This window comes from Tamandua tetradactyla, chromosome 3, assembly GCF_023851605.1.
Source record: "Tamandua tetradactyla isolate mTamTet1 chromosome 3, mTamTet1.pri, whole genome shotgun sequence".
NCBI classification, from domain to species: Eukaryota; Metazoa; Chordata; class Mammalia; order Pilosa; family Myrmecophagidae; genus Tamandua; species Tamandua tetradactyla.
This window is the reverse complement of record NC_135329.1, coordinates 141,335,693-141,363,618: the sequence shown is the minus strand read 5'-3', so window position 1 is coordinate 141,363,618 and position 27,926 is coordinate 141,335,693. Positions and strand designations below refer to the sequence as shown.

General features: G+C 37.5%; 2 protein-coding genes and 1 long non-coding RNA gene across 13 annotated transcripts in view; 1 reads left to right on the top strand and 2 right to left on the bottom strand.

Moving 5' to 3' along the window:
• UBR3 (ubiquitin protein ligase E3 component n-recognin 3) overlaps positions 1–16,358 on the bottom strand; it is a 296,599-nt gene extending 280,241 nt beyond the window's left edge. For 4 of the 6 annotated variants that reach the window (XM_077154107.1, XM_077154108.1, XM_077154109.1 and 1 more), the window contains exon 1: positions 15,783–16,357. In XM_077154107.1, coding sequence (XP_077010222.1) covers positions 15,783–16,324 — 542 coding nt within the window. In that variant the 5' untranslated portion in view covers positions 16,325–16,357. Of the gene's footprint in view, positions 1–15,782 lie in introns of all 6 variants that reach the window. The other 2 variants (XM_077154105.1, XM_077154106.1) reach the window with 1 other exon arrangement.
• A 1,541-nt stretch (positions 16,359–17,899) lies between these two features.
• On the bottom strand, positions 17,900–26,740 carry LOC143677739 (uncharacterized). Of its 5 annotated transcripts, none has more exons than XR_013172839.1 (5): positions 26,470–26,520; positions 21,697–21,791; positions 20,905–21,036; positions 19,230–19,343; positions 17,900–18,271 (listed from the first exon to the last, which is right to left on the bottom strand). It is a non-coding gene; the product is annotated as an uncharacterized LOC143677739 (long non-coding RNA). The 5 variants fall into 5 exon arrangements; XR_013172837.1 differs by lacking the exon at positions 26,470–26,520 and adding an exon at positions 26,349–26,426; XR_013172838.1 differs by lacking the exon at positions 21,697–21,791 and having other exon boundaries at positions 26,470–26,740.
• Positions 26,587–27,926, top strand: part of METTL5 (methyltransferase 5, N6-adenosine) — a 16,632-nt gene continuing 15,292 nt past the window's right edge. For both annotated transcript variants that reach the window (XM_077154104.1, XM_077154102.1), the window contains exon 1: positions 26,587–27,049. In XM_077154104.1, coding sequence (XP_077010219.1) covers positions 26,941–27,049 — 109 coding nt within the window. In that variant the 5' untranslated portion in view covers positions 26,587–26,940. The remainder of the gene's footprint in view (positions 27,050–27,926) is intronic.

Genomic DNA, 27,926 nt, shown 5'->3' with positions numbered 1-27,926 from the left:
TATGGATTGTTGACTTTGGACATTATACATGATGCCCAAAGGATGGAGGTGACTGAAGGATTCTACATCTACTGACTCAGATGTAGAATGTTGAAAGGTGGTGCATATATATGATTGAATACTGTGTGGTTATAGAAAGGAATGAAGCTACGAGGCATGCAACTAGGTGAATGAACCTTGGGGACATTATGTGGTGCAAAATAATTCAGAAACAAAAGAGCAAATATTATATGGTCTCTTTTAGAAAATACCTAAAAGAAAATTGGGACCTAGATTGTAAGCTCTTACAGTAGTCACATTTAGTCCAGAGCTATTAATGTTATTTCCAGATTTTGAGATGCTGTGTTATATATGTACGACCTGGTAGTCCCCTGGAACTGTGACTATCTGTGTGACACCTAAGACTCAGAAAGTCAGTATTGCCACATACAACAACTACTAAAGAGATCAGGCTTCAATTATAGATAAGAACAAAGCCAAAAGGGTCAGGACTAAGTTGAATCAGAATACAGGAGTAAGGATGACATTGTATTTTAGAGCTTCACCTACTGTATGAGACCAAAATAAGAGTTTCAATTTGTCCAAAACCTAAATTTTCTGTAGCACATAATCTAACTTAACCTGTCTGGATAACTCATTTAAACAACCCAAATTGTTGGAGAATTCAAGAGCACAACTTATCAGGTGAAGGCATAATGTAAAGTTCCTAGATTGTAATATCTTATAGCAGTCACATCTATTTCAGAGTTGTAACTGCTATTTCAAAAACATTAGAAATTGTGGTAGTTGTTATAAATGTTATTTCTAATTGCGGAGCTCTTTGGGTATAATGTGTTCATTCCCTAGAACTCTGGATATTTGTGTGACACCTGAGACTCAGAGCTAGAGTTCTGCAGCTATGAAAGTCAGCATTATGCCACAGTAACTGGTAAAAAAACACTGAAAAAGTGATCAGACTTCAATCAGAGATATGAATGAAGTTCATCTGGATAGGACTAAGGTAAATCAGACTGAAGGGTAAAGGATGATAAATGACTGTATTTCAAAATTTTCAAATTCCGTATGAGACCAAAGGAAGAGTTGTTAATTTTGGTGCAAAATTTACATTTTCAGTAGCACACTATCTAATTTAACTTGTTTGGTCAACTTATTAAGACACCATAATTACATGGAACCTTGAAAAGAAAGGGACAGCTTGGTTTGTACAGGTTGGTGTGATGTCCCAATACATCCCAGAGCAATGCTGCAGAAAATTAAAAAGTATTTGCAAAGTCCCATTGAGGGACTGAAGAAAAAGATGAATATATTAAACTTCCCCACCAAGGGAATACCTGATATTCTCGCAATCATTGGGGATTGCCAATTTGACGGGCCTGGCCCTCAATTTTGGCCCTTACCCTATGAAACTTACTCCTGTATTTATATTTATGCCCAAAAGTCACCCAAAAAGAACTTCTTCTGTTGCTCAGATGTTGCCTCACTCTCTAAGTCAACTCTGCAGGTGAACTCACTGCCCTCCCCATCCCCTACATGGGATATGACTCCCAGGGGTGAAACCTCCCTGGCACCATGGGACATGACTCCCATGGATAAGCCTAGCCTGGCACCGTGGAAGTAAGGAAGGCTTCCTGACCCAAAGGTGGAAGGGAAATGTAACAAAATAAAGTTTCAGTGGCTGAGATTTCAAATAGAGTCGAGAGGTCATTCTCAAGGTTATTCTTATGCAGTATATAGATATTCCTTTTCAATTTTTGGTATACTGAAGCAACTAGAGGGAAATACCTGAAACTATTGAAATATAATGCAATAGGCTTGATTCTTGAAGATAACTGAGTAAATCTAGAACTTTTATGGTGTAATCATGTGATTGCATAAACCTTGTGACTGACACTTCTTTTATTCAGCATATGGACAGATGAGTAACAAAAAAAAGACAAATACTAGATAAACAATAGGACGGAGGGGTGTATGGGTATTGTGGGTGCCCTCTCATACTTTTACTTTTATTCCTTTTTTATTTGGAGTACTGAAGATGTTCAAAAATCAGTTGTGGTTCGTTTCCTGGTACCTACCCATGCAAAAAAAAAAAAGATCAATTATCATGGTGAATGATCAGCTGTATGATGATACTGTGAACCACTGGTCATACAATTTGGATGATTATATGGTATGTGAATATATAATATATCTTAATAAACTGCATTTAAAAAAAGGATCAATGAAAGGGAGGAGTAAGGGATATGATATGTATAAATTTTTTTCTGTTTTCATTTTATTTCTTTTTCTGAATAGATGCAAATGTTCCAAGAAATGATTATGATGATGAATATGCAACTATGTGATGATATTGTGAATTACTGATTATATATGTAGAACAGAATGATCAAAATAAGAATGTTTGCATTTGCTTTGTGTTTTTTTGGTATTTAAAAAAATAAAATTAAAAAAATTAAAATAAATAAATAAATAAAAAGGATACTGTGCTAGGAGATGATTTACTAGACCTTACACCAAAAGCACAAGCAATTAAAGAAGAAATAGATAAATGGAACCTACTCAAAACTGAATACTTTCGTGTATCAAAGGACTTTGTCAGGAAAGTAAAAAGGCAGTCTATGCAACGGGAGACAATAGTTCAAAACCACGTATCAGATAAGGGTTTCATATACAGAATATATAAAGACATCCTACAACTCAACAACAAAAAGACAAACAACCCAATTTAAAAATGGGTAAAAGACATGGATAGATACTTTTCCAAAGAGGAAATATAAATGGCTCAAAGGCATATAAAAAGATGCTCAACCTCACTACCTATTAGGGAAATCCAAGTCAAAACCACAATGAGTTATCATCTCACATTTGCTAGAATGGCCATTATAAAAAAAAAAAAAAAAAGACAAGTGTTGAAAAGGATCTAGAGAAATAGGTACACTTATTCACTGTTGGTAGGAATGTAGAATGGTGCAGCTGCTTGGGAAGGCAGTTTGGCAGTTCCTCAGGAAGCTAAGTATAGAATTGCCATATAATCCAGCAATTTCGCTACCAGGTATAAACTCAGAAGAATTGAAAGCAGAGACACAAATGGACATTGGCACACCACTGCTCATAGCAGCATTATTCACGATTGCAAAGAGATGGTGTGCTGGTTTGAAATTATTATGTACATGAAAAAAGCCATGTTTTAATCCTGATCCAATCTTATAGGGGCAGCCCTTTCTTTTAATCCTGAATCAATACTGTAAGGCAGAAACTTTTCATTAGATTATCTCCACAGAAACGTGACACACCAAATCATGGGTGTGATCTTTTGATTAGATGGAGGTATGACCCCACCCATTCAAAGTGGGCCTTCATTAGTTTCCTAGGATCCTTTAAAAGGGGAAACATTTTGGAAAAACCGCAGATGCAGATGCTTGGAGAACAGCTGCTTCAGTGCTGACAGAGACACAGTGTTTGGTGATGCTTGCTTGGAGTGCTGACAGGGAGAACAGATGCCTAGTCACGGGCAGAGCTCAGCAGACACAGCCATGTCCCTTCCCATGAGATGCTAAGCAAGCCAAAGCCCAGAGTTGCATCTCAGAGAAACTAAATAAAGGTTTAGAGAAGAAACCACTGGGAAGCTGGAAGAATGAACTGGGAACAAGGACCAGCAGACTCCAGTCACATGCATTCCCAGGTCGGCCTAACTTGAACCAAGTTATCTTTCTCTGAATGCCTTGTTTGGACATAGTTATGGCCTTAGAATTATAAACTTGCACCATAATAGATTCCCCTTTTAAAAGCCCTTCCATTTCTGGTATACTGCTTTCCAGCAGCGTTAACAAACTAATAAAGGTAAAACAGCCCAAATGTCCATCAACAAACAAGCAAATAAACAAACTGTGGTATATATATATATATATGCATACACACACACACACACATATATATATATGCATACACAATGGAATATTACACATATTCTATAAGAAGGAATAAAGTTATGACATGCAAAAACATGGATAAACCTTGAGGACATTAGTTGAGTGAAATAAGCTAGAAACAAAAGGAGAAATACTATACGTTCTCACTAATATGAACTAATTATAATAAGCAAACTCAGAAAGTTGAGGACACAGGTTATCAGGAGATAGAAAGATGGCAGAGATTAGGCATTTGATGCTGAAGGAGCAGGAATGTTTAACAAGAATGACTATAAAAACTCAGGAATGGATAGCACAACACTGTGTGATGGCAGCACAAAAATGCAAATATAATGAACAAACCCGAGCGTGAGTATGGTTGAAAGAGGAAGACTAGGGGCACATTTGACACCAGAAGAAAATACAGTGGATAACAACTAGGACTGTATAATTTAGCGAAAACTAGAGTGGACAATTATGATGATTAAATGCACAAATATATAAGAAAGTTTTTACATGACAGACAACAAATGAATGCCACCTTTGTAAGGTGTTAAAAATGGGATGGTATAAGGAAAAAATACAATTAATGCAAACTAAGGTCTACAGTTATCAGTAATATTGTAATATTCTTTCATAAATTGGTCAGGTCCATGAGTCAACTTGGTCAGGTGGTAGTACCTGGTTGTCTGGTAGGGCAAGCACTGGCCTGTCTGTTGCTATGAGGACATTCCATGGACTTAAATCATGACCACGTTGGAGGCAGCCACAGCTGAATACATTTGCACTCAGCTAAGGGAATGTCTTTTGCAATGAGTGATGCTTAATCTAATCACAGGAAGGCTTTTAAGGAGGATTCAGAAGAGATAATCTCTCTTCCTGCTTCAGCCAGCCAGCCTTCTCTGAGAGTTTGTTGAGTACCTATTGGAGCTGCCAGCTAGTAGTTGCCCTACAAATCTTGGATTCTTACATCCCCATAGTTGCCCAGCCACTATCTCCTGAGAGTTCACTGAGCACCTGCATTGGAGCTGCCAGCTCGCAGCCTGCCCTACAGACCTTGGACTCTACATCCCCATGATTACGTGAGACACTTGTATAAATTTTATATTTACAGCTATTTCCTGCTGATTCTGTTTCTCTAGAGAACCCTAGCTAATACAAGGGAATATAAGGGAGGGAAATGGGATTTTATTATTGTTGTTGTTTCTTTTTTTTTCTTCTGTTTTTTTTTTCCTCTTCTTTTTTTGTGGAAGAAATGGAAAGGTTCTCCAAAGGAATGTCATTATTGCAGGGTGCTGAAAATAGATGGTAATTAATATTTTAAAATTTCAACTCATGTGTGAGACTAAAGCAAAAAATGTTTATCCGGTACAAAATTTATATTTTGACTAGTGCATTTCCTAATATAACTTATGTAGACAGCTTAATTGAACACCATTAAGTACATGGAACCTTGAGCAGGACATGAGATTTTGTTGGTTTGTCCCAAGTGATGCCCCAATGAATCCCAGAGTGATTTGAACAGTGAATAAAAAAGTATTTGCAAAGTCCCCTTCGGGGAATGGTGAGAACGGGGGAAAATTCAACTTCCCCAAGTTGAATTCTTGATATTCTCACAAGCAGTGTGGACAACCAAATCTATAGACTGAGTCCCCAGTCTTGGGGTTTGTTCATATGAAACTTAACCCCACAAAGCATAGGTCAAGCCTACTTAAAAGTAGGCCTAAGAGTCACCCCCAAGAGAACTTCTTTTGTTGCTCAGATGTGGCCTCTCTCTCCAGCCAACACAACAAGCAAACTCACCACCCTCCCCCTGTCTACATGCAACATGACTCCCAGGGGTGTGGACCTTCCTGGTAATGTGGGACAGAAATCCTAGAATGAGCTGAGACTCAGCATCAAGGGATTGAGAAAACCCCTAGAATGAGCTGAGATTCAGCATCAAGGGATTGAGAAAACCTTCTTGACCAAAAGGGGGAAGAGTGAAATGAGACAAAGTGTCAATGGCTGAGAGATTTCAAAGAGAGTCAAGAGGTTATCCTGGAGGTTAGTCTTATGCATTAAGCAGATATCACCTTGTTACTCAAGATGTAATGGAGAGGCTGGAGGGAACCGCCTGAAAATGTAGAGCTGTATTCCAGTAGCCACGTTTCTTAAAGATGACTGTATAATGATATAGCTTTCACAATGTGACTGTGTGATTGTGAAAACCTTGTGTCTGATGCTCCTTTTATCTACCTTGTCAACAGACGAGTAGAACATATGGAATAAAAATAAATAATAGGGGGAACAATGTTAAAATTAAAAAAAAATGGAAAGGTTCTCAAATAGATTGTGGTGATGACTGCATAACTATGTTATTTTACCAGGAGCCACTGACTGTGTACTTAGAATGGATTGTATGGTGTGTGAATAAAACTGTTTAAAAAACAAACAGGATGATACTATGAGTCATTGATAGTATACTTTGGATGATTAAATGGTACATGAATATATTTCAATAAAATTCCAGTGAAAAAAAATAACAAAAACAGCAAGACACAAGTGCTGGAGAAGATGTGGAGACAGAGTAGACCTATTCACTGCTGACAAGGAAGTAGAAAGGAGTAGCCCAACTGGAGGGCAGTGTGGTAGTTCCACAGGAGGATAAGAATACGGTTGCCACTTGATTCTGCAATCGTTATTAGGTATATATTGGGAAGAACTGAGTGCAGGAACATGAATAGACATCTGCACACTGATGTTTATGGTGGCATTATTCACAATTGCCAATGGATAGAGGGGAGGTAGCCTGAGGTTACATCAACTGATGAACAGAAGGGTGAATTCTGGTGTATACATACAACGGAATATTGAATCCTACAGAAAGAAATGAATATGTGAGGCATGCAACCAGTTGAATGAACCTTGAGGACACTATGTGGAATGAAATAAGCCAGAAATGGGAGGACAAACATTGTATGGTCTCACAAATATAAACTAACTATAATGAGCAAACTCTGAGAACTGAATTCGAGAGCATAGGTCATCAGAGCATATAAAGTGGGCAGAGATTAAGCAATCAATAATAAATGAGTACTGAATGTTCAAGAAGGCTCACTGTAAAGGTTTCTACATTGTAAGCTCTTAACAGCAGTCACATTTATTCCTGAATTTTAACTGATATTTCTATTCTGTGATGGGTGCTCTTTTATGTATAACCTGGCAGTTCCCTGGAACTTTAGGTATCTGTGTGACACTTGAGACTCAGAGTTAGAGTTCTACAATTCTGAAAGTCTGCATTACTCCTTACAGTGACTATTACAGACACTGGAAAAAAGATCAGACTTCAGTTAGAGATATGAATGAAGCAGGATCTAGTTAGGACTAAGGTAAATCAGAGTACAGGGTACAAGCTGATACTAGTCTGCATTTTAAAACTCAAACTTTTGTGTGAGACAAAACAGAAGAGATGTTTATTTTGTCCAAAATTTAAATTTTCTGCAGCATGCTATCTAATTCAACCTGTCTGGTCAATTAAACAACCTAATTACAGTGAACTTAGAATAGGAATGAGATCTTGTTATTCCGAATAGGTTAATGTCATACCCTAATACATTCTAGTGTCGTTTGGCAGAAAATAAAATAGTATTTGCAAAAGGCCCCTTGAGAGACTGAGGAAAACTATGGAAGTATTAAATTTTCCCAACTGGGGAATTCTTGATATTCTCTCAAGCATTAGGGATTCCCAATTTAAATTTAATCAGTTTTTTTTTTTTTTTTTTTTAACAAGGGCAGGTACCAGAAACCGAACCCAGGTCTCCCGCACAGCAGGCAAGAACTTTGCCTGCTGAGCCAGTATGGCCCACCCAGGGATTCAATTTAATAAGCCAACCCCTCGATCTTGAGGCTTGCCCTTAAGAAACGTATTTCTGCAATGGCAAAGCTAAGCCTACTTATAAGCTGCCTAAGAGTCACCCCCAAGAGAACCTCTTTTGTTGCTCAGATGTAGCCCCTCTCTCTAAGCCAAGTCTGCAAATAAACTCACTGCCTTCCCCCCTATGTGGGACATGACACCCAAGGTTATAACTCTTCCTGGCAATATGGGACATGACTCCCAGAGATGAGCCTGGCTCTGACTTGGTGGGACTAAGAATGCTTTCTTGACCAAAAGGGGGAAAAATGTAACAAAATAAAGTTTCAGTGACTAAGATCTCAAATAAGAGTCAAGAGGTCATTCTGGAGGTTATTCTCATACAAGCTTCAGTCAGATATTACAAATTGCCACAATATGCTGAGCCTCAACCAACAGGATTCCTGAAAACCCTAAAGAATTACCAGGGCTCTACCTAAGACTCTGTAAAAGTTTTTCTTATTAAGTTTATTTTTGTCAGAAATTTGAGGCCTTCAAATTGTTCCTATGCCAGATAAGTCCTGAAACCTAGAGGTTTTAGTCTCTACAAAAACATAAACCAGTTTCATTCCTTTACCTCATAAGATCAACACCCTTTTCAGCATGAGGAAGTTAAAATGGTCATTGCCCAGATATCTCTGAAGATTGAGAAAATGATTAAATGAGAGGGACGTAGTATAACTGAGAAATTAGGATTTAACAAATGATTATGCCTATTGACTCATTATACAGATATTTCACTTTAGTTTCTAGTGTATTAGGAAAGCTAGAAGGAAATACCTGAAATTGTTGACCCGTAATCCAGTAGCCTTGATATCTGATGACTATTTAAATATTTAGCTTTTGTTATGTGACTGGCACTCCCTTTATCCAGTATATGGCTAGATCAAAGGTGATAGTGGAGTTATACAGAAAAGGTAGAGTTTAACAAACGAATATGATTGCTGAATCATTAAACTCATATCTCTTTTAGTCTCCAGTATCTTAGAGAAGCTAGCTAGAAGTAAAAACCTGAAACTGTGGAATTGTAATCCATACCAAACTCTGAAATCTGTTCTACAACTACTTGTTGTGTTGTGCTTTGGAATTTATTGGGTTTTTTTTTTTTGTATGTATGTTATTTTTCACACACACACAAAAAAAGTCAATTGTGATGATAAAAAAAAAACATTTATTCCTTCTAGGCTCCTATATTCTGGAGTAACTAAAAGGAAAAGTCTGAGCAGATGCTATGGTAGTACTTGACAAACTCTGGGATCTGTCCTGTAACTACCTGTTGAAGATGTTTTGAAGACTATTGCTTTTTTCTTTCTTTGCTTTGTATATATGGTATATTGTACAATAAAAAAATAGTTAAAGAAAACAAAACATGTCTTTTCTGGGGTACATAATACTTTCAAATCAGCACACATTACATTAATAGAACGACGGGGGGGGGAACATGAATATCTCAATTAATGCAGAAAAGGCATTTGATAAAATCTAGCATCCCTTCTTGATAAAAAGTTAGAAAACTAGGAATAGAAGGAAACTTCCTCAACATGATAAAGGACATATATGAAAAACACACTGCTAACATAAAATCAATGGCGTAAGATTAAAAGCTTTCCCTCTAAGTTCAGAACAAGCAAGGATGCCCAGTGTCACCACTGTCATTCAACACTGTACTGGAAGTTCTAGCCAGAGCCATTAGGCAAGAGAAAAAAATAAAAGGTATCCAAATTGGAAAGGAAGACATAAAACTTTCCCTATTTATAAATGACAGGATCCTATCTACAGAAAATCCTGAAAAATCCACCACAAAGCTCCTACAGCTAATAAATGAATTCAGCAAAGTGGCAGGGCACAAGATCAACACCCAGAAATCGGTAGTCTTTCTATACACAAACAGTGAACAATCAGAACAATACATCAAGAAAAAAAAAGTCCACTTATAATTGAAACTAAAAGAATCAAATACCTAGGGCTAAATATAACCAAGGATGTGAACAACTTGTACACAGAAAACTACAAAATATAGCAAAAACACATCAAAGGAGACCTGTATAAATAGAAGGACATTCCATGTTCAAGGACTTGGAACACTAAATATTCTTAAGATGCCAATTCGATCCAAAGCAATTTATAGATTCAATGCCCCTAACAGCCTTCTTTGCAGAAATGGAAAGCCAATCATCAAATATACATGGAAGGGTAAGGAGGGCCGAATAGCCAAAGCCATCTTGAAAAAGAAAAAGAAGTTGGAGTACTCACTCTTCCCAATCTTAAAACTTTTATTACAAAGCCACAGTAACAAAACAGCATGGAATTCAAGAATAGACATATAGATCAATGGCATCAAACTAAGAGTTCAGAAATAGACACATCTACGGCAAACTAATTTTTGAAAAGGGCACCGAGTCCAGTGAGTTGGGAAAGAAAAATCTCTTCAACAAGAGGTGTTGGGAAGACCAAATTTCCATATGCAAAAGAATGAAGGTGGACCCTTATCTCATACTATATCCAAAAATCAACTCAAAATGAATCAAAGACCTAGATATAAGAACCAGAACTACAAAATTCCTAGCAGAAAACATAGGAAACCAACTTCAAGATGCTGTGCTACACAATGTTTTCTTAGACTTTACACCCAAAGGATGAATAAAAGAAAAAAGATAAATGAGAGGATATCATTAAAATTAAAAACATTTGTACATCAAAGGAAATTATCAGGAAAATGAAAAGACAACCTACAAAATGGGAGAAAATAGTTGCAAACCATTTACTGATAAAGGTTTACTATCCAGAATATATAAAGAACTTCTACAATGCCGCCCCAAAAAAAAAGACAAACACCCCAATTTTAAAATGGACAAAGGGCTTGAATAGTCATTTCTCCAAAGAAGATATACAAATGGTCAATAAGCACATGAAAAGATGCTCAACACATTATAGCCATTAGGGAAATGAAATCAAAACCATGATAAGACACATGCCACTTAACACCCACAACGATGGCTATTATTAAAATACATACACACATATACAGAAATTGGAACTCTAGTGCATCATTGGTGGGAACATAAAATGGTGCAGCCACTGGGGAAAGCATATAGCAGTTCCTCAAAACGTTAAGTATAGAATCAACATACGACCCACAATTCCATCTCTGTGTATATACTCGAAGAAAATGACAACAAGATCTCAGACACCTGTACATCAATGTTTATAGGAGCATTTTTCACAATAGCCAAAAGATGGAAACAATCCAAGTGTCCACCAACGAATGAATGGATAAACAAAATGCAATACACACACACAACAGAATATTCAGCCATAAGAAAGAAGTTATGAGATATGCTACAAAATGGAGGAACCTTGAAAACATTATGTTCAGTGAAATAAGCAAGATATATAAAGTATTATATGATATCATTTATAAGAGATGACTAGAAACAGCAAATTCACAGAGCTAAAAAGTAGATTAGCGATTATGCAAGGAATGGAAGAAGGGGAAAAGAGGGAGTATTTGTAAAAAAAAAAACAACTAAAAAATGGAAAGAAAAGAAAGATAACCAAGTACAATAAGAGGACCTTGTTTGATTCTAACAAATCAACACTAAGTAATCATTTATGAGACAACTAGAAAAATCTGAACACTTGTTGGATATCTGATGACATCAAGGAACAATTGTGAATATTTTAAGTGTAGTAATGGTACAATGGTTACGTCTTGTTAAAGAGTTCATTTCTTTAATGGAGATACATACTCACATATATAAATAAAATTATATTTTATCTGAGATCTGCTTCAAAGTACTCACAGTGAGGCGGGGTGGGGGGGGAAACAGGTGATGCATATACTTTTCACTAATGTTATTAACAAGATCAAGAACTTTGAAAACACAGTATATATTGGCCAGGATGTAGTGGCTCAATATCTTTCAAACATTGTTAGTAACAGTTTAAAATAAAGCAATTTCTTTGCAGGACTCTATCAAAGTTTAAAATGTACATATTCTAACTCATGTGGACAGCTTAAGTGAACACCATAAGCACATGGAAGCTTGAGGAGGGCATAAAATTTTGTAGGTTTGTCCAGGGTGATGCCCCAATAAACCCCAGAGTGATATGAACAGTGAGTAAAAAAGTATTTGCAAAGTCCCCTTTGGGGAATGGTGAGAAAGGGGGAAAATTCAACTTCCCCAAGTGGAGAATTCTTGATATTCTCACAAGCAGTGGGGACAACCAAAGCAATAGGATGAGTTTCCAATCTTGGGGTTTGTTCATATGAAACTTAACCCCACAAAGCATAGGTCAAGCCTACTTAAAAGTAGGCCGAAGAGTCACTCCCAAGAGAACTTCTTTTGTTGTTCAGATGTGGCCTCTCTCTCCAGCCAACACAACAAGCAAACTCACCAAACTCCCCCTGTCTACATGGAACACGACCCCCAGGGGTGTGGACCTCCCTGGCAATGTGGGACAGAAATCCTAGAATGAACTGGGACTCAGCATCAAGGGATTGAGAAAACCTTCTCAACCAAAAGGGGAGAGAGTGAAATGAGACAAAATAAAGTGTCAATGGCTGAGAGATTCCAAACAGAGTCAAGAGGTTATCCTGGAGGTTATTCTTACGTATTAAACAGACATCACCTTGTTACTCAAGATGTAATAGAGAGGCTGAAGGGAACTGCCTGAAAACATAGAGCTGTGTTCCAATAGCCAGGTTTCTTGCAGATGATTGTATGATATAGCTTTCACAATGTGATTATGTGATTGTGAAAACCTTGTGTCTGATGCTCCTTTTATCTACTTTATTAACAGATGAATAAAACATAGGGAATAAAAATAAACAGGGGGAACAAATGTTAAGATAAATTTAATAGATTGAAATGCTAGTGATCAGTGAAAGGGAGGAGTAAAGGGTATGGTATGTATGAATTTTTTTTCTATTTTCTTTCTTTTTTGTTGTTGTTGTTTTTGTTGTTGTTGTTGTTTTGTTGTTGTTGTTGCTGTTTTTTACATGGGCAGGCACCAGGAATCGAACCCGGGTCCTCGGGCATGGCAGGTAAGTACTCTTACCTGCTGAGCCACCATGGCCCGCCCTCTGTTTTCTTTTTATTTCTTTTTCTAAATTGATGCAAATGTTCTAAGAAATGATCATGATGATGAATATGCAACTATGTGATGATATTGTGGATTACTGACTATATACGTAGAACGGAACAATCATATGTTAAGAATGTTTGTGTTTGTTGTTATATATTTTTTTAATTTTAAAAATTAATTTTAAAAAAAAGCCCAAAAAATGTACATATTCTTTAGCCAAGATATAAACTTCTGGAATTAATCCTCATGCATATACACAAAGAAATATAAACAAGGATATTGGCTTTAACACATTAAATGTTCATCAGTAGGGATGTGACTGCATAAATTACAATAAAATTCAAAAATTATGAAAATGCAATAAAATGCAGATTAGAGGTTACTTGGGCTGGGAAAAGGGTGAATGGGGAGTTGCTACTTAATGGGTACAAAGTTTCTTTTTGGAGTGACAAAGGTTTTAGAAATCCAAGGTGGTCAAGGAAGAAGGTAAGAGATAAAGAAACAAAGGCCCAAACAAGAATGGTACATTAAAAAAAAAAAAAGAAAGAAAGGAAAACAATATATGATATTGAACAAAAGTACCAGTAAGAATGTTATTTAGAGGAGGCCGTAGGAGAAATAGTTAATCAGACAGGGTCCGGAACCAGCATGCCTAACTTACTACCTGTGTAATATTAGGCAAGTTTTTAAAACTCTGTGTCTCACTTTCCTCTGCTATACAATGGGGATAATAACAGTAACAATCTTGGAGATGTTGAAAATTAAATGCATTAAATCAAGTAAAGCAGTAAGAATTAGACCACTTCCAAACAGACCAGTAAAAATCTAATGTTTTAACAGCACAGTCTGTTGATGAGGATGTGGAAATCAAGCAGTCTCATCTCATAAACTAAGCCTTATGGAGGATAATTTGGAAATTCCACCGTTAGGCAATTTTGGCACAAGTGTGAAGAGAGGTATACCAGGTTTTTTATTTCATACTGGAAACTCAAACACCCATCATTCATTATAATGAAATAAAGAATGGCAAATTCATTACATGAAATTCTATTTTTAAAAAAACAGAATAAGTGGGGTATGAGAATTCTGAATTTTTTCATGATTGTTCTGAGAACTCATGATTTCTTTAATAAAGAAAAAATTTTAACAGATTAAAAAAACAGAATAAGGACACTGACAAAATGATATGGAATTCACTGTTATGTAAAGACCTCTAAACTAAGTGAAAAATACAAAATATAAAATAGGGCATATGGTATGTTACCTCATGTAAAAAAAAAGATTAAAAAATTAGAATACATATTCATTCTTGCTTGTATTTATTCTGAGATAACTAGTAGGAAGGAACTGGGAAGATGGAGAGGATGAGAGGAAGACTTCAAACTCCTATCTTTTTATTATATATTTTTTACTTTTTTTTAACTATATGAATATTCTATCTATTCAAATATTAAATTTTAAAAAGTATTTTTTTTTAACTTGGGCAAGCACTGTGGAAAAAAAGCATTTTTGAAAGTGTTAGGCATATAGCTTATGCTCTCAAATGTTAGCTGCAATGACTGTTGTTGTTATTACTAGCAAGCTCAAAATACCTCCTTTCTGAAGCCTTTTTTCTTATTCCCTCTGTGCAGAAGCTGCGCTTCCCTCCTCTAACTCCCAGACTACTATTTAAGGAATTTATCACTTTCTACTCTAGTGGAAGTAGCTTAAGGTCATATCTTGTTCATTTTTAATATCCAAGGGGCCTTGCTCGCACATAGTAGGTACAAATGTGGAATAACAGTAACCTACTTCAAAGAAGAAAAAAGAAGTGACAATTTTTAAACTGATTATACTCTATCATTACTTATAAAACTGGAATACTTAAATAACTGGATTTGCCAATGTCCTTTCAACTATTGCCCAGCCAAAATCTCCTATGTTTCAGTTTTACCTTTTTTCCCAAGACTTCCCCGGACATTATCATGTCCCAGGCCAAGACCCTATGTATACCAAGTCTTTAACTCACACAACCTCTGAAATAATGTCTTCTGTCCCAAGTCCCAACATCCTGGTACATCACTCTTTCTAAAAAAACATGTGTTGAGTGTCTACTTTTAGATAGAAGTACACATATTAGTCAGTGAACAAAATGCCCTTAACTGGAAAAGACCTAGCACTCAATTCCTAATTTGTTCAGTGTTTTGTTGTTCTTCTGGCATGGAGGTATTCTATAACTGACTGCTCAGTAGCCCAATTCTAGATGTTATGACAGCACACCAAATACTCCACTGACAGCCCAACAGTCACTTATCATGCAGGCGCCTCCCCTTCCCTCCTCCCTCAACCTCCATCAGTTCAAGTGCTCCTTTCCCTCATACTGACAGACACACTAACAGTTCAGAAGTCTTTTTCCCCGACTGCCCTTCCCTGGAGTTGGTTACAAGACGACCTCCCCAACCCTTATCATCTCCCAACCTAATACAATACCAGTCTCCTCCCAATCAATCCAATTCACACCATCAGTCTCTCGCCAAGAACCAGGCAGCTTTACCGCCTTTACCAACAAGTACACAATTGACAGCTCAAACCAGATTCCCCAAGTATTCTTTTCTCTTCCCTCCCCTCCTACCCAAATGCATTGGCTGTTTTCTCGCTATCACTAACCCACCCTGGCTTCACCCAAAATTCACAGCCCGGTTCCCTAAACATGCTCTCCCTTTCTCCCCACCCCCTATCCACCGCTGACAGCTCAAGTCACCTCCATCCCCATGTGGCTGCACCCTCCCCCACTCCCTTTCATTGACAGGGTCTGCTCCAGCCCCTTCCCTGCATCCCCCGACCCAGTCTGAGTGCGCCCGGTGCCAGGTGCCCGCCGACACGGGGTCGTCTCGCCCGAGGGAAAGGGCTCCACTCACCCACTCTCCCGCATCACGTTGCTGTCCCCGCAGTCACAGGCACCCCCGGCCTGGCTGCGGAACATGTTGAAGTCGTGCCCGGTGTGGTCACCCTGGTGGAAGCACTCGGCGCACAGCGACATGCAGGGAGAGATGCCGCACGTCCGGCAGCGGTAGGCCACGAAGTTGGCTGTCCACACCAGGCCGCAGAGCGCCGCGGGGTCGTAGGCCCGCACCGCCGCGCAGAATTCATCGTAGCCGCCGCCGCCCGCCAGAAGGCACTTACACCACTCCAAGGCCTCCTCCTCGGCTGCCCCCGGACCGCCGCCGCCCGCCGCCGCCGCCTCCTCGCCGCCCGCAGCCGCTGCCAGTGACCGCTCGGGGCTCAGAACCCGCTCCAGCAGGGCTTGCAGTTCCTCAGCACCCGCCCGGTTGTCCGGCCGGCTGAGGGCCGCCTTCAGGTGCGCGGCGGTGGCCGCCTTGTCCTGGGCCAGCCCCGAAGCGGGCAGCTCGGACTGGGGCGGCTGCGGTCCCCCGACGGCTGCCGCGGCTGCCGCCGCCATGATGAGAGCTCAGAATTTGCAGAGTCCAGGGCCGGCGGCTCCTCCCGAGAGGGTGGGGTAATTGATTGCTGCTATTGCTTGGCCCGCCCAACTCTCGCGATACCCCGGAGCTGCCGCACGCCTCCGCCAGCGTCGCCACTCCTGCACACGCCCCTTGGGGCAGTGGTGCTTTCTACCCTGGGTTTTCACCTGGGTTTCCCCTCTGGTCCTTCACCCTTCCTTTTCGCTGTCACTTTCCACGTTCTTAAAAAGTTAAGAGCTACTGATATAAAAGACATGCCTTAAAGAAAATCTTTAGTATGAGCAATTTTTTCTCTATTTGCCTGGGCCATAGGAATTATATACAGCATCTTTCAGAAGTACCGTAAGCATTGCCACTCTTTTTGGAAGCCCACTGTTATCACATAGTTTGAAGCCTTAATTATAATTAAATTTCTATATGATTACTATTATTATTAAAAGCATAATTTTTATCCCTGAATCAATTTTTACCCTCACACTATTAACCAGGTTAATCTAATAAAGTACGTTCTTTAGAAGAGGAAAGTACATTTTTACTGTCAGTCCCCTATTCAAAATGCTTAGAAACAAAAGCCAAACTCTAACTCGTCTCAAAACCTAACATCACGAAAAGTTCCCCAACCTATCTTTCCATCCTCATTCCCTGATACTACTCCAAGTTTGCAATGTGAATGAGACCACTGGGATAGCTCAATATTTTCTGAAGACGTTTTATCATTTCCTACTTCTAGTCTTTAATGTTCCTAGTTTCCACCATACTTTGACTCATACACTCACCCCACACTCCTACTCTAGCAAAGTCTGTCATGTCATTTTCTTTCTTCAAATAATGAAGAAAAATAAAAAATTCATCCCCACCCCACTACTAATTGGTAAGTTTCTTGAATGCAAAGAATGAGTCTTCATCATAACCCAAAAGTGCTCAAATATTAGCCTGATTATTGTTGTTAAATGAAACATAATTAGAATAGATGCCATCTATTGAATACCCTTTATGTACAACCTTGTTGTACGTGTTATTTAATACTCTCAACAATCCTATGAAAATCATCATTGTGATTAGATGAAACTAAAACTTGAGTTGGCTTACTGTGTTCCAAAATACACAGTTGGCAGTTAAATGAGCTGTGACTGGAACTCAGGTCCATCTGATTCCAAAGCCCTACTCTTTCCACCACCCCATTACTTACAAAACTTACATGATTCTTAGAATCAACTAACATTCTACTTATAAAAATGCATTCCTAGACCCCATCTCTAACTAAAGAAGCAAAATACCCAGAAGTTATACCGATGTACCTAAAAAATCTGAATTTTAATGACTCTCTCAGATCGATATACTATAATTTATCAAATCTCTATAACTCACCCTCAGAGAGCTGAAGATGATATAAAAATATTTTAGGAACATATGACAGAAGACAAGGATAGAGAATGAAAAAAAAACTGTAGGAAGAGTAATCCAAAGAAGAAGAGTAAAAGTGTTTCCAACCCTTAACGTGGTGTTAAAAGCGAATTGAACATTACTGAAACATGCTATTTTAAATGGCCTGGCCTATATTAGTAAAGCATTTTACAATCATCATTTAATATGGTGATAAGTAATTCAAAAGTTTCTTTATAATTCTCTTTATGAATCACTAAATTATAAATCAAATAAGTTCCAGGAACTTTCTTCAAGATACGGTATAAGTAGCATGTATTTACTAATCAGTGTTTGTGGGTTAAAACAGTTGGGGAAGTGTGCTGTATATCTCCAAGACTGCTTTCCTGCAGAAAACAGCATGGCTTCCTGCTCTTCTTGACCATGATGATGCATGCTGGCAATTGTAGTCTTTTCAGTATCCCACAGTGGTCTCCACATGCTCCTAAAGTTCTAAGGCTTTCTACAAAATTTTACCACTGGTCACTGTTGCCTCTTAGGTTCTGTAACAGAAAGCAAAAAAAAAGTTTAAATACTGTCCCCTTTTTCAGTTGCAAAGGCATTGCAGTGCATGTACAGAAATCTGGACATTTGCCAGATTTCCTACCTATTCTGCTCATGGGCCAGATCAGACCTGTTCAAAATCAGAGAACCATTAAAAATAATCAGTAATAAGAATACAAATAACCCAATTTGAAAATGGGCAAAAAAAATTGAATAGATATTCCACCAAAAATATACATACAATCAATAAGCATATGAAAAGATGCTTAGCAGCATTAGCTACCAGGGACATGCAAATAAAAGGATAATGAGATGCCACTACAAACCTACTCGAATGACAATAATCAAAGACAGGAGAAATTAAAACATATGTCTACACAAAGACTTGTACATGCATGTTTACAACACTATTATTCATAATATACCCAAACTGAAAACCACCCAAAAATCTCTCATCTCATGAACTGAAAAATAAAATGTGGCATATTCATATAATAGAATATTATTCTGCAATGAAAAAGTACCAAAAAAGGTACTAATAAATACTAAAATATGGACGAACTTTAAAAACATTATGGTCGGTGGAAAAAGTCGACTCCTACACATACACAAACATATTGTCTGATTTCATTTACATGAGCTGTCCAGAAAAGGTATATATAGAGAGAGACAAAAAGTAGATTAGAGGTTTCCAGAGGTGGAAATGGGGATTCAGGGCAAATGGACATGAGGGATCTTTTTAGGGTGATGGAAGTATTCTAAATTTGAATTGTGAAAATGGGTGGCATAGCCAGGTAAATTTACATAAAAATAATTTGTACTCAAAAACAGCTGAATCTGACAAAATGCAAATTATACTCCAATAAAACTGTTAAAAATAACAATAATAATGAGTAACATTACTTATTATTTGAGATTATTGAAATAAGTTTCTAATAATAGAAATTATTATTCTACCTTGGCTTTCTAAATCAACAGGACAAGCTTTCAAATCTTTGCTTCTTCATGGATGTACAGGGCTCACATCATTTGGATCTAGGAAGTCTGATGTTTTTCTATTTCAAAGCTGTACTGTAACATAAAAAGTTTTCTTCTAAATTAAACTCTGCACTCACTTATATGCTTTTTCTCAAAAAATTACAATATTTAAAAATGCTGCTGTTGCTTTACTGAAGACATTTTTTGTCTTTATCATCTTTATCATCTATAATGATAAAGATGCAACATGTTGCTACTATAGAAAGCTACAAAATAGTACTAAAAACTATGTGGTTTTTAGTGTATTTCGTCTTAATTAATGTGAAGAAAAATTTTGTGATATTTCTAAATTAGCTTTTCAAATTAAACCCCACAGATAAGGTTCAAGCTATAATTGACAGTTAACATAATTCCTTCCAAAATTATTTAAAGCAAAAGAGCACTTATAAAATAATGTAAATAGCACAAAATTGTCTTAAATATTTAAAAGTTATTAGTTTTTCTATTTATCAGAACTCTCTTGGTTGCAAGAGACAAAGATCTAACCTGAACTAACGTAAGCCGAAAGAGACCCTATTAGATCTTATCAACAGAAGGCTATTTAGTGCTTTTCACTAAGCATGGGTTCCATCATCTCTAGCAGCTTCTGTGCCAGGGTCTCTGAAGCCAGCTCGGGCTACACCCCACAACTTCACAACAGAGAAAAAAGGACTTCTTTTTTGCCAGGATCACTTACAATCTGTGAAAGAACCCAGACTGGCCCAGCTGGTGGCCATATTTCCCCCATTACCAGAAGGAGAGAAAGAGAGCTGCTGAGCACATAATAAGTTAGATGTCCACAACAAGATTAACTTTCAGATTTCTGCCAGGTCTTCAAATATAGACCAGAACTCCTCTATGCTCACAGTAAATTCACCAATTCTAATGGCTCTGTCGAAATTCACGAAAGAAACATAAATTTATCAACAAATTAATAACATGTACTATCAAGTACTCAAATTCTCCCATTTTCACATATTTTACTAATAAGATTAGACAGTATGCTGCAATATTTCGGCATTAGTGAGTACTGTAGCACTTCTTTAAATGAAGAGTTATTGAGTTGTATGTTGAAGGTATTCTGCCAGGTGATCCCATTTAACAACACTGTGTGGTAATTATTATTGCCCTCATTTACAGGCAGCAGTCATACCCTTTATCCTGTAGCCTTTGTAAACATAAGAAGGAACTATGGGAGAGAAATAATTCATTGTCCCTGCATGTGTCTACCTCCTTCCCTCCCTCCCTTCCTTCCTTTCTTCATTTCTTTCTTTCTGTTTTAAATGAGTCCTTAAGATCTTGCAATTATACTTACTGCAATTCTCTCATTTGTTTAATATTAAAGCAAAGACATTTTTAGTAACTTTCTCAACTCATGCTTTAGAAATATTTTTGGGAAAAAGTGTGACAGTGCGTTCAGAATTTGACCTATATTAGTTCCTCTACAGATGGGGCTGTTCAACTTCTCCATGCTTAACAATCCTATGGTATATTTTTTATTGTCTTTCAATATTAGTACAATATCATGAACATACAAATTGTTCTCATTTCTTTCCCTCTTTTTTTAAGATACAGGAAATCTTCCCTCTATTCCTTCCCAAATGGAAAATCTTACCATTTGCTTTCTCCTGGAGCTGAGAATAGATCAAAAACAGGCATGGTTTGTAGTAGGGCCTCACATGGCACAATTCCAGGGGGGCACCCCATTCACATAGAATAACAATGCTCCTGACATGGAGCTTACGGTCTGATGGAAGCATATTATAAATTGTAACAAAATCTACAAAAACATTATTACTGTCGATATAATTATTGTTTCTGATCTTGAAGTGAGGAAAGATAATATACTAACCACAAAGGGAAAGACTGATACATGATTAGTTTGAAATTAAAACTATCTGTTCACTAAAAGACACCATTAGTAAAGTAAAAAGACAAGCCATAGAATGGGAGAGGTTATTAATAACATGCATAAAGAAGGTTCGTATAGCTTTATTCATGTTAACAAAAAATTAGGAACAATACAAATGTTCAACAACAGATGAATGAATAAACAAATTGTGGCATGTTCATACAATTGAATACTACTCAGCAACTAACAGGAATGAAATACATCAAAGACAAATATCAAAAACTTTATACTAAGTGAATAAAGCCAAACAAAAATAAAGCACATATGCATAAAGCCATTTATATGAAGTTCTACTTTGGGAAAAATTAAACTATGATGATCGAAATCAGAACAGTGGTTACCTCTAGGGTGGGGGCAATTGACTGGTAAGGAGCAGAAGGGAAGTTACTAGGGTGATGGAAATAGTCTATATATTAATTGGGGTTGTGTTAACATGTGTGTGCATTATTCAAGTTTCTTGTACACTTAAAATCCATGCATTTTTGTGAGCTTTACCTTAATCTTTAAAATTGAATTGAGGGCAGACTACAGTGGCTCAGTGGTAGAGTTTTCACCTGCCATGTTGGAGACCTGGGTTTGATTCCCAGTGCCTGCCCATGCCAAAAAAAAAAATTTAATTGAAAAAACTGGAAACAAATATTCATCAAGAATAAACTGAATAAACCATAGTGAATTCATATAATGGAATACTATACAATAATTAAAATAAGCAACCATGGGTGAAATCTCACAAACATAATTTTGAGCAAAAGAAATATGACAGTGGAAATGATTCTCTTTATGTTTAAAGTAAAAAAATAGGAAAAATTAATTTATGGTGTTTGTGCTGTTTTGAAATGATGTATGGACCCTAGAAAAACCATATTTTAATCCTAATCCATTTTGTAAAGGCAGTCGCTTCTTTTAATCCCTAGTCAGCATTGTATATTTGAAACTGTAATTAGATCATCTCCCTGGAGATGTGATTTAATCAAAAGTGGTTGTTAAACTGGATTAGGTGGTGGCGTGTCTCTACCCATTTGGGTGGATCTTGATTAGTTTCTGGAGTCCTATAAAAAAGGAACACATTGTGGAGAATGAGAGAGATTCAGAGAGAGCAGAGAAGAACGACATAGCCACAAGAAGCAGAGAGAACCAGTCAGCAACCTTTGGAGATGAAGAAGGAAACACCTCCCGGGGAGTTACATGAAACAAGAAGCCAGGAGAGAAAGCTAGCAGATGATGCCATGTTCGCCATGTGCCCTTCCAGCCCAGAGAGAAACCGTGACTGTGTTCACCATGTGCTTTCTCAGATGAGATAAAAACCCTGAACTTCATCAGCCTTCTTGAACCAAGGTATCTTTCCCTGGATGCCTTTGATTGTACATTTCTATAGACTTGTTTTAATTGGGACATTTTCTCGGCCTTAGAGCTGTAAACTATCAACTTATTAAATTCCCCTTTTAAAAAGAGTCATTCCGTTCCTGGCATATTGCATTCCGGCAACTAGCAAACTAGAACAGTGTTAAATTAGGATAATGGCTATTTTTGGAGAGGAAGCAGAGAGGAATGATTACAGGGGAGCATGAGAGGGGTACTTTCTGGATATTGACAGTGTTCTGTTTCTTGACTGGGTGGTAGTTATACCAGTTTATTCACTGTCCTCACTTGTTCATTGAACCGTTCATATGATTTGTGTTTATATATGTCATACTTTAATAAAAAATGTTTTTAAAGAATTACTACTATTAGTGAGGAAAATGCATATATAGGATGCATTCAATTAATAATTGATGAACGAATAAATCTTCAGACTAGATATGGAACATTCAAAAGTTAAAGGATAACTATGAATGTGGACTTATTTAAATTGAAATGTTAGAAAATATTTTCTAATATTAGAAATATTAGAATAGGTTGCACTTAAATTGCACCAAATCTCTTTGCCTATCTTCCCCACATATGAAGGAGAAACTACAAAGTTCATTTCCTGACAACAATACAAAAATCATAGTAACACATGCTTGTAGAGTCAGAATGAGAATTAAAAAAACAGTGGGAAGTGTTGCTACCTCCCATGTGCCCCTAGGACATAGATTATAAAGACATTTACAACAGATGTTTTAACTTCCTAAGGAAAATAGGTAGAGATGTCAAAGAAGAAGAAAGTGAAATAATATTAAATTAATGGACCAGTGTAGAAAGAGAAAGAAAGGAAAGGAGGGTATGTAGAACAAAGCCTGAGATAAAATATCATAGGAGGATGCTTAGAGAATGATCTGAGAGGGTAGGTTTCCTTCTGTAACGGTCCCTGGAGGAAAGCTCAGCATCTCCCAGAACATATGTTATCATCATATTGACTTGACCAATTAATCAGATATTATTTTAATGTATAAATTGGGTTTCTTGAGGATAGGAAGCATGTCTTAATTATTTTCCTGTAACTAACATAGTATCTTATAAATTCCAAGCATAGAATATTCAATATTTGAACATTCACAATTCAGTTATCAAGCATAGTCTGCAAGGACCTATAGATCCCCAGACCCTCTCAAAGGCATCCACAAAGTCAAGATTATTTTCATAATAATATTAATGCTATTTGCTTTTCTAACTGTCATGCAGAAGTGTACAGGGGAGTTTTCCAGCTGCTGTATATGCGAAGGTGTCATTGTTCTGACAGTACCTTTGTATTGTTGTGTATTTTAGAATTTCCTGAGGTAGTTGATTAGGGTATAAATATGTGCAATTTAAGAGATTAAGAATATCAGTATTTCTACCATATTCTTACTGGCTATATTTTATTATATCCGCTATAGTCTCTATAATCTCATTATCTTCCACTAAATTGTTATATTGCAATCCTGAAGATTTCATGGTACCTATCCAACAAAATTTTGCAATAATGATTTTACCAAAAATGTTTAATTTTTAAATGCTTCTATATTTTTAAATATTATCTACAACTGTTAATTTTAAGGATTTAAGAATCTTTCATTCTAAAATAGAATAAAATTTATGTATATGCTTCTTATGTTTAAGAATGAGCCATTTAACCTTAAGGATATAAGGGACTTGTACACACAAAACTACAACAAAACATTCTAAAAGAAATCAAAGAAGACCTAAATAAATGAAAGGATAGCTTGTGTTCATGGATTGAAAGACAAAATACTTTTAAGATGTCAATTCTACCCAAAGCATTTTACAAATTCAATACAATCCCAATCAAAATTCCAACAGCTTTCTTTGCACAAATGGAAAATTCAATCACCAAATATATATGAAAGGATAAAGGGCCCCGAATAGCCAAAGCTATCTTGAAAGAGAAGTATAAAGTTGGATGACTCACACTTCCTAATTTTAAAACTTATTGCAAAGCCAGCGATGCAAGGGTAGTTCGGTGGTAGAATTCTCACCTGCCACACAGGAGACCAAGGTTCAATTTCGGGCCCATGCACTTCCCAAAACCAAACAAACAAAAACAAAATGAGCCGACAAACAAAACAATACCAAAACCTCAACAAATGGTGCTGGAATAATGGGACACTCACATGGAAAAAGAATGAAATGTGACTCCCATCATAAAGCATACAAAAAAAAATTATTGCAAAGCCACAGTAATCAAAATAGGATGCTGTCAGCAAAAGGACAGATGTATACACCAGTGTGATCAAATTGAGAGTTCAGAACAAACCCTCACCTCTATGGCCAAATAATGTTTGACGAGGGGCAAAGATTACACAATTGGGAAAGAACAGTCTCTTCAACAAATAGTGCTGGGAAAAATGGATGTCCATATGCAGAAGAATGAAGGTGGACTCTTACCTCATACCATATACAAAACTCAACTCAAAATAGATCAAAGACTTAAATATAAGAGCCAGAACTACAAAACTCCTTGAAGAAAACATAAGCCTGTTGGATGTTATGTTAGACAAAGGTTTCTTATCCTTTACACCCAAAGCATAAGCAGCAAAAGAAAAAACAGATATATGGGACTTCATTAAAATTAAAAATTTTGTATAATAAAGGACTTTATCATGAAAGTAAAACAATCTACACAATGGGAGAAAACATATGGAAACCACATATCCAATAAGGGTTCATTATCCATAATATATAAAAAAAATCCTACAATTTAATAATAAAAGGACAAACAATCCACTTAAAGAGTGGGTCTAAGAGTCGAATAGTCATTTCTCTAAAGAAATGGTCAAAAAGCAAGCACCTGAAAAGATACTCAACATCATTAGCCATTAGGGAAATGCAAATCAAAACCACAGTGAGATACCACTGCACACCCACCAGAATGGCTACTATTTAAAAAATAGAAAATTACAGCGTTGGCGAGGATGTGGAGAAATAGTAATACTCATTCATTGTTAATAGCAATGTAAAATGGTGCAGCCTCTGAGGAAAACTATTTGGCAATTCCTTACAAAGATAAGTATGGATTACCATATGACCCAACAATCCCACTTCTAGGTGTATACCCAAGAGAACTGAAAGCAGAAACTTGAGCAGATTTTACACACAGATGTTCACAGCAGCAGTATTCCCAAGATGGAAGCAACACAAATATTTAGCAACTGATGAACAGATTTTTTTTTAAGGTGGTATATAAACACAACAGACTATTACTCAGCTGTAAAAAGAAGTGAAGTCTTTACTTGTACAAACCTTGAAGACATTATGTTGAGTGAAATAAAGCAACTCAAAAGATCAGTATATGTATTATCTCACTGATATGAAATAATTAGAATAAGAAAACTCATCAAGTCAGAATTAGAATATGGGTTACCAGGAGATGGGGAAAGGCAAGTAATAGGGAGTTAATGCTTAAATTCTGCCAAGTTCCTATTTGGGATGATGGGAAAGTTTTGGTAATGGATTGTGGTGATGGTAACACAACACTGTGAATGTAATTAACAACAATGAATAACACATTTGAATGTGGCTAAAAGGAGAGTCACGTTGCATATATGTTACTAAAAAGAAGGAAATAAACAAAAACAGCAAAGTTAGTTAAGTGGGGCGTGCGAACAAAGGAGGAAAAAGAGAGAGGATAGCTACTTATTTTTGAGAGGAAATTTGGGAGAAAGGCGGCAGAAAGAATTACAGCGCGCCATAAAACAAAGTGACCATAGCCCGGATCTACTCATCACTTTAACGCTCTCTCTTCCCTCAACCCTCGATGGCCGCAGGTGCTCAAGAAAATCCTAGAGAATACTGGCCACGCGACGGGGAGCGAGGGCCCCCGGGGGTGCCAGAAGGGCAGACTCTTACAAGAGATATGGAAGAAGCGCGCCCGAGTTGCGTGCGGAACCCTAGCGCGGGGCTTAAGTTGCAGATCCGAGTGGGGCCGCTAAGCGGAAAACGCGTGCGAACGAGAGGGCGAGGGGGCGGTGCTTCCGGCCCATGCCGCGACGCCGTCTGCTTCTTGGTGTAGTTGACAGGATGTGCAGGAACCTTGCTTCAGTTCCAAGCCCCTGACTGCCTCCGAGAGTCTGAAGGCCTGGGACCGGAAACTCCGGCCGCTGCTGACACCTGGAAGGAGAAGGGCGGAAGTTCGGGAGCGGCCCGGACCGAGTGCGCCGCGCTCATCCCGCGTCTTTGCTGAACGCGTCTCCCGCCTTGCCCAGGCTCACGGCACTGTAAAAGAGGCAGGAGTGGGTGGAAACAATATACAGGTTAAAGAGATTTCTCCGCCGATCCAGTACCTTACGTGCTCAAAGTTTTTTTAAAAAGAAAGGAAAAATGAAGAAATTAAGGTTTAAGGAACTAGAAAGTCGCCTGCAACAAGTGGATGGATTCCAAAACCCCAAATTACTTCTAGAACAATATCCGACCAGACCGCACATTGCAGGTAGGGCGGCTGGTGACCACGTTCTTGCTTCCGGGGTTAGTCCCATTTACACGCTGAATGTTGAAAATGAACAGTTATTTGGATATAGAGAATGCCTAAAGAAATTCTGCACCAAGATCACGTATCGCTTTAGAGAGGCCTTCCCCGATACCTCAGCTAAAGGCATCCCCTTTTACTGTTTGGTTTTCTGCATACCCTTTAACACTATCAGATATCTTTTTAATGTTTTTGTTTTGTAGCTCTCAAACTATAAACTGCTTGAGGGCAGGGAATTTGTTGGTCTTGTTCACACATTAATTCCCAGTGTCTAGAAAAGTTTCAGGTACTAGTTAGGAGCTGAGTAAATATTTTTAAAGTAAGGATCAGTTTCTTGTTACAAAGAATTGTGAGTGCAAACGTTCCTATGCTATACTCTGCTCTAGAACTGAATACCAAAGATGCTGAGGTCCTGAGTTTAACAAATCCAGAGGGGATGCTATATAAAGATGACTATGCATTCCCATTTTAACAAGTTATCTGAGAATCAGCATTGTTGTTTGATGTAAGACATTGATACTATGTGCACATGAGAGAACACGGGAAAAATCATTTATATTTAATAAATATATTACCAAAGTCGTTGAGGAGCCTTAAAATTAATCTGAAGAAGGCAACTGCAATGAGGAAAGTTTTCCAGATGTAACGTGATAACACTTTAAGCTGCCAATGAGTATCAAGAATGCTACCTGAAAAGGCAGAACGTAAAATATATATGCATACAGCCAAGAAAAGATCCTGAAACCTACATTGACAAACTAAAGTGTGTCATTTAATGAACAATTGGTGCTGGATATTTTACAATTTTCAGAATTATAATCTATAGTAAATATCTTGGTGT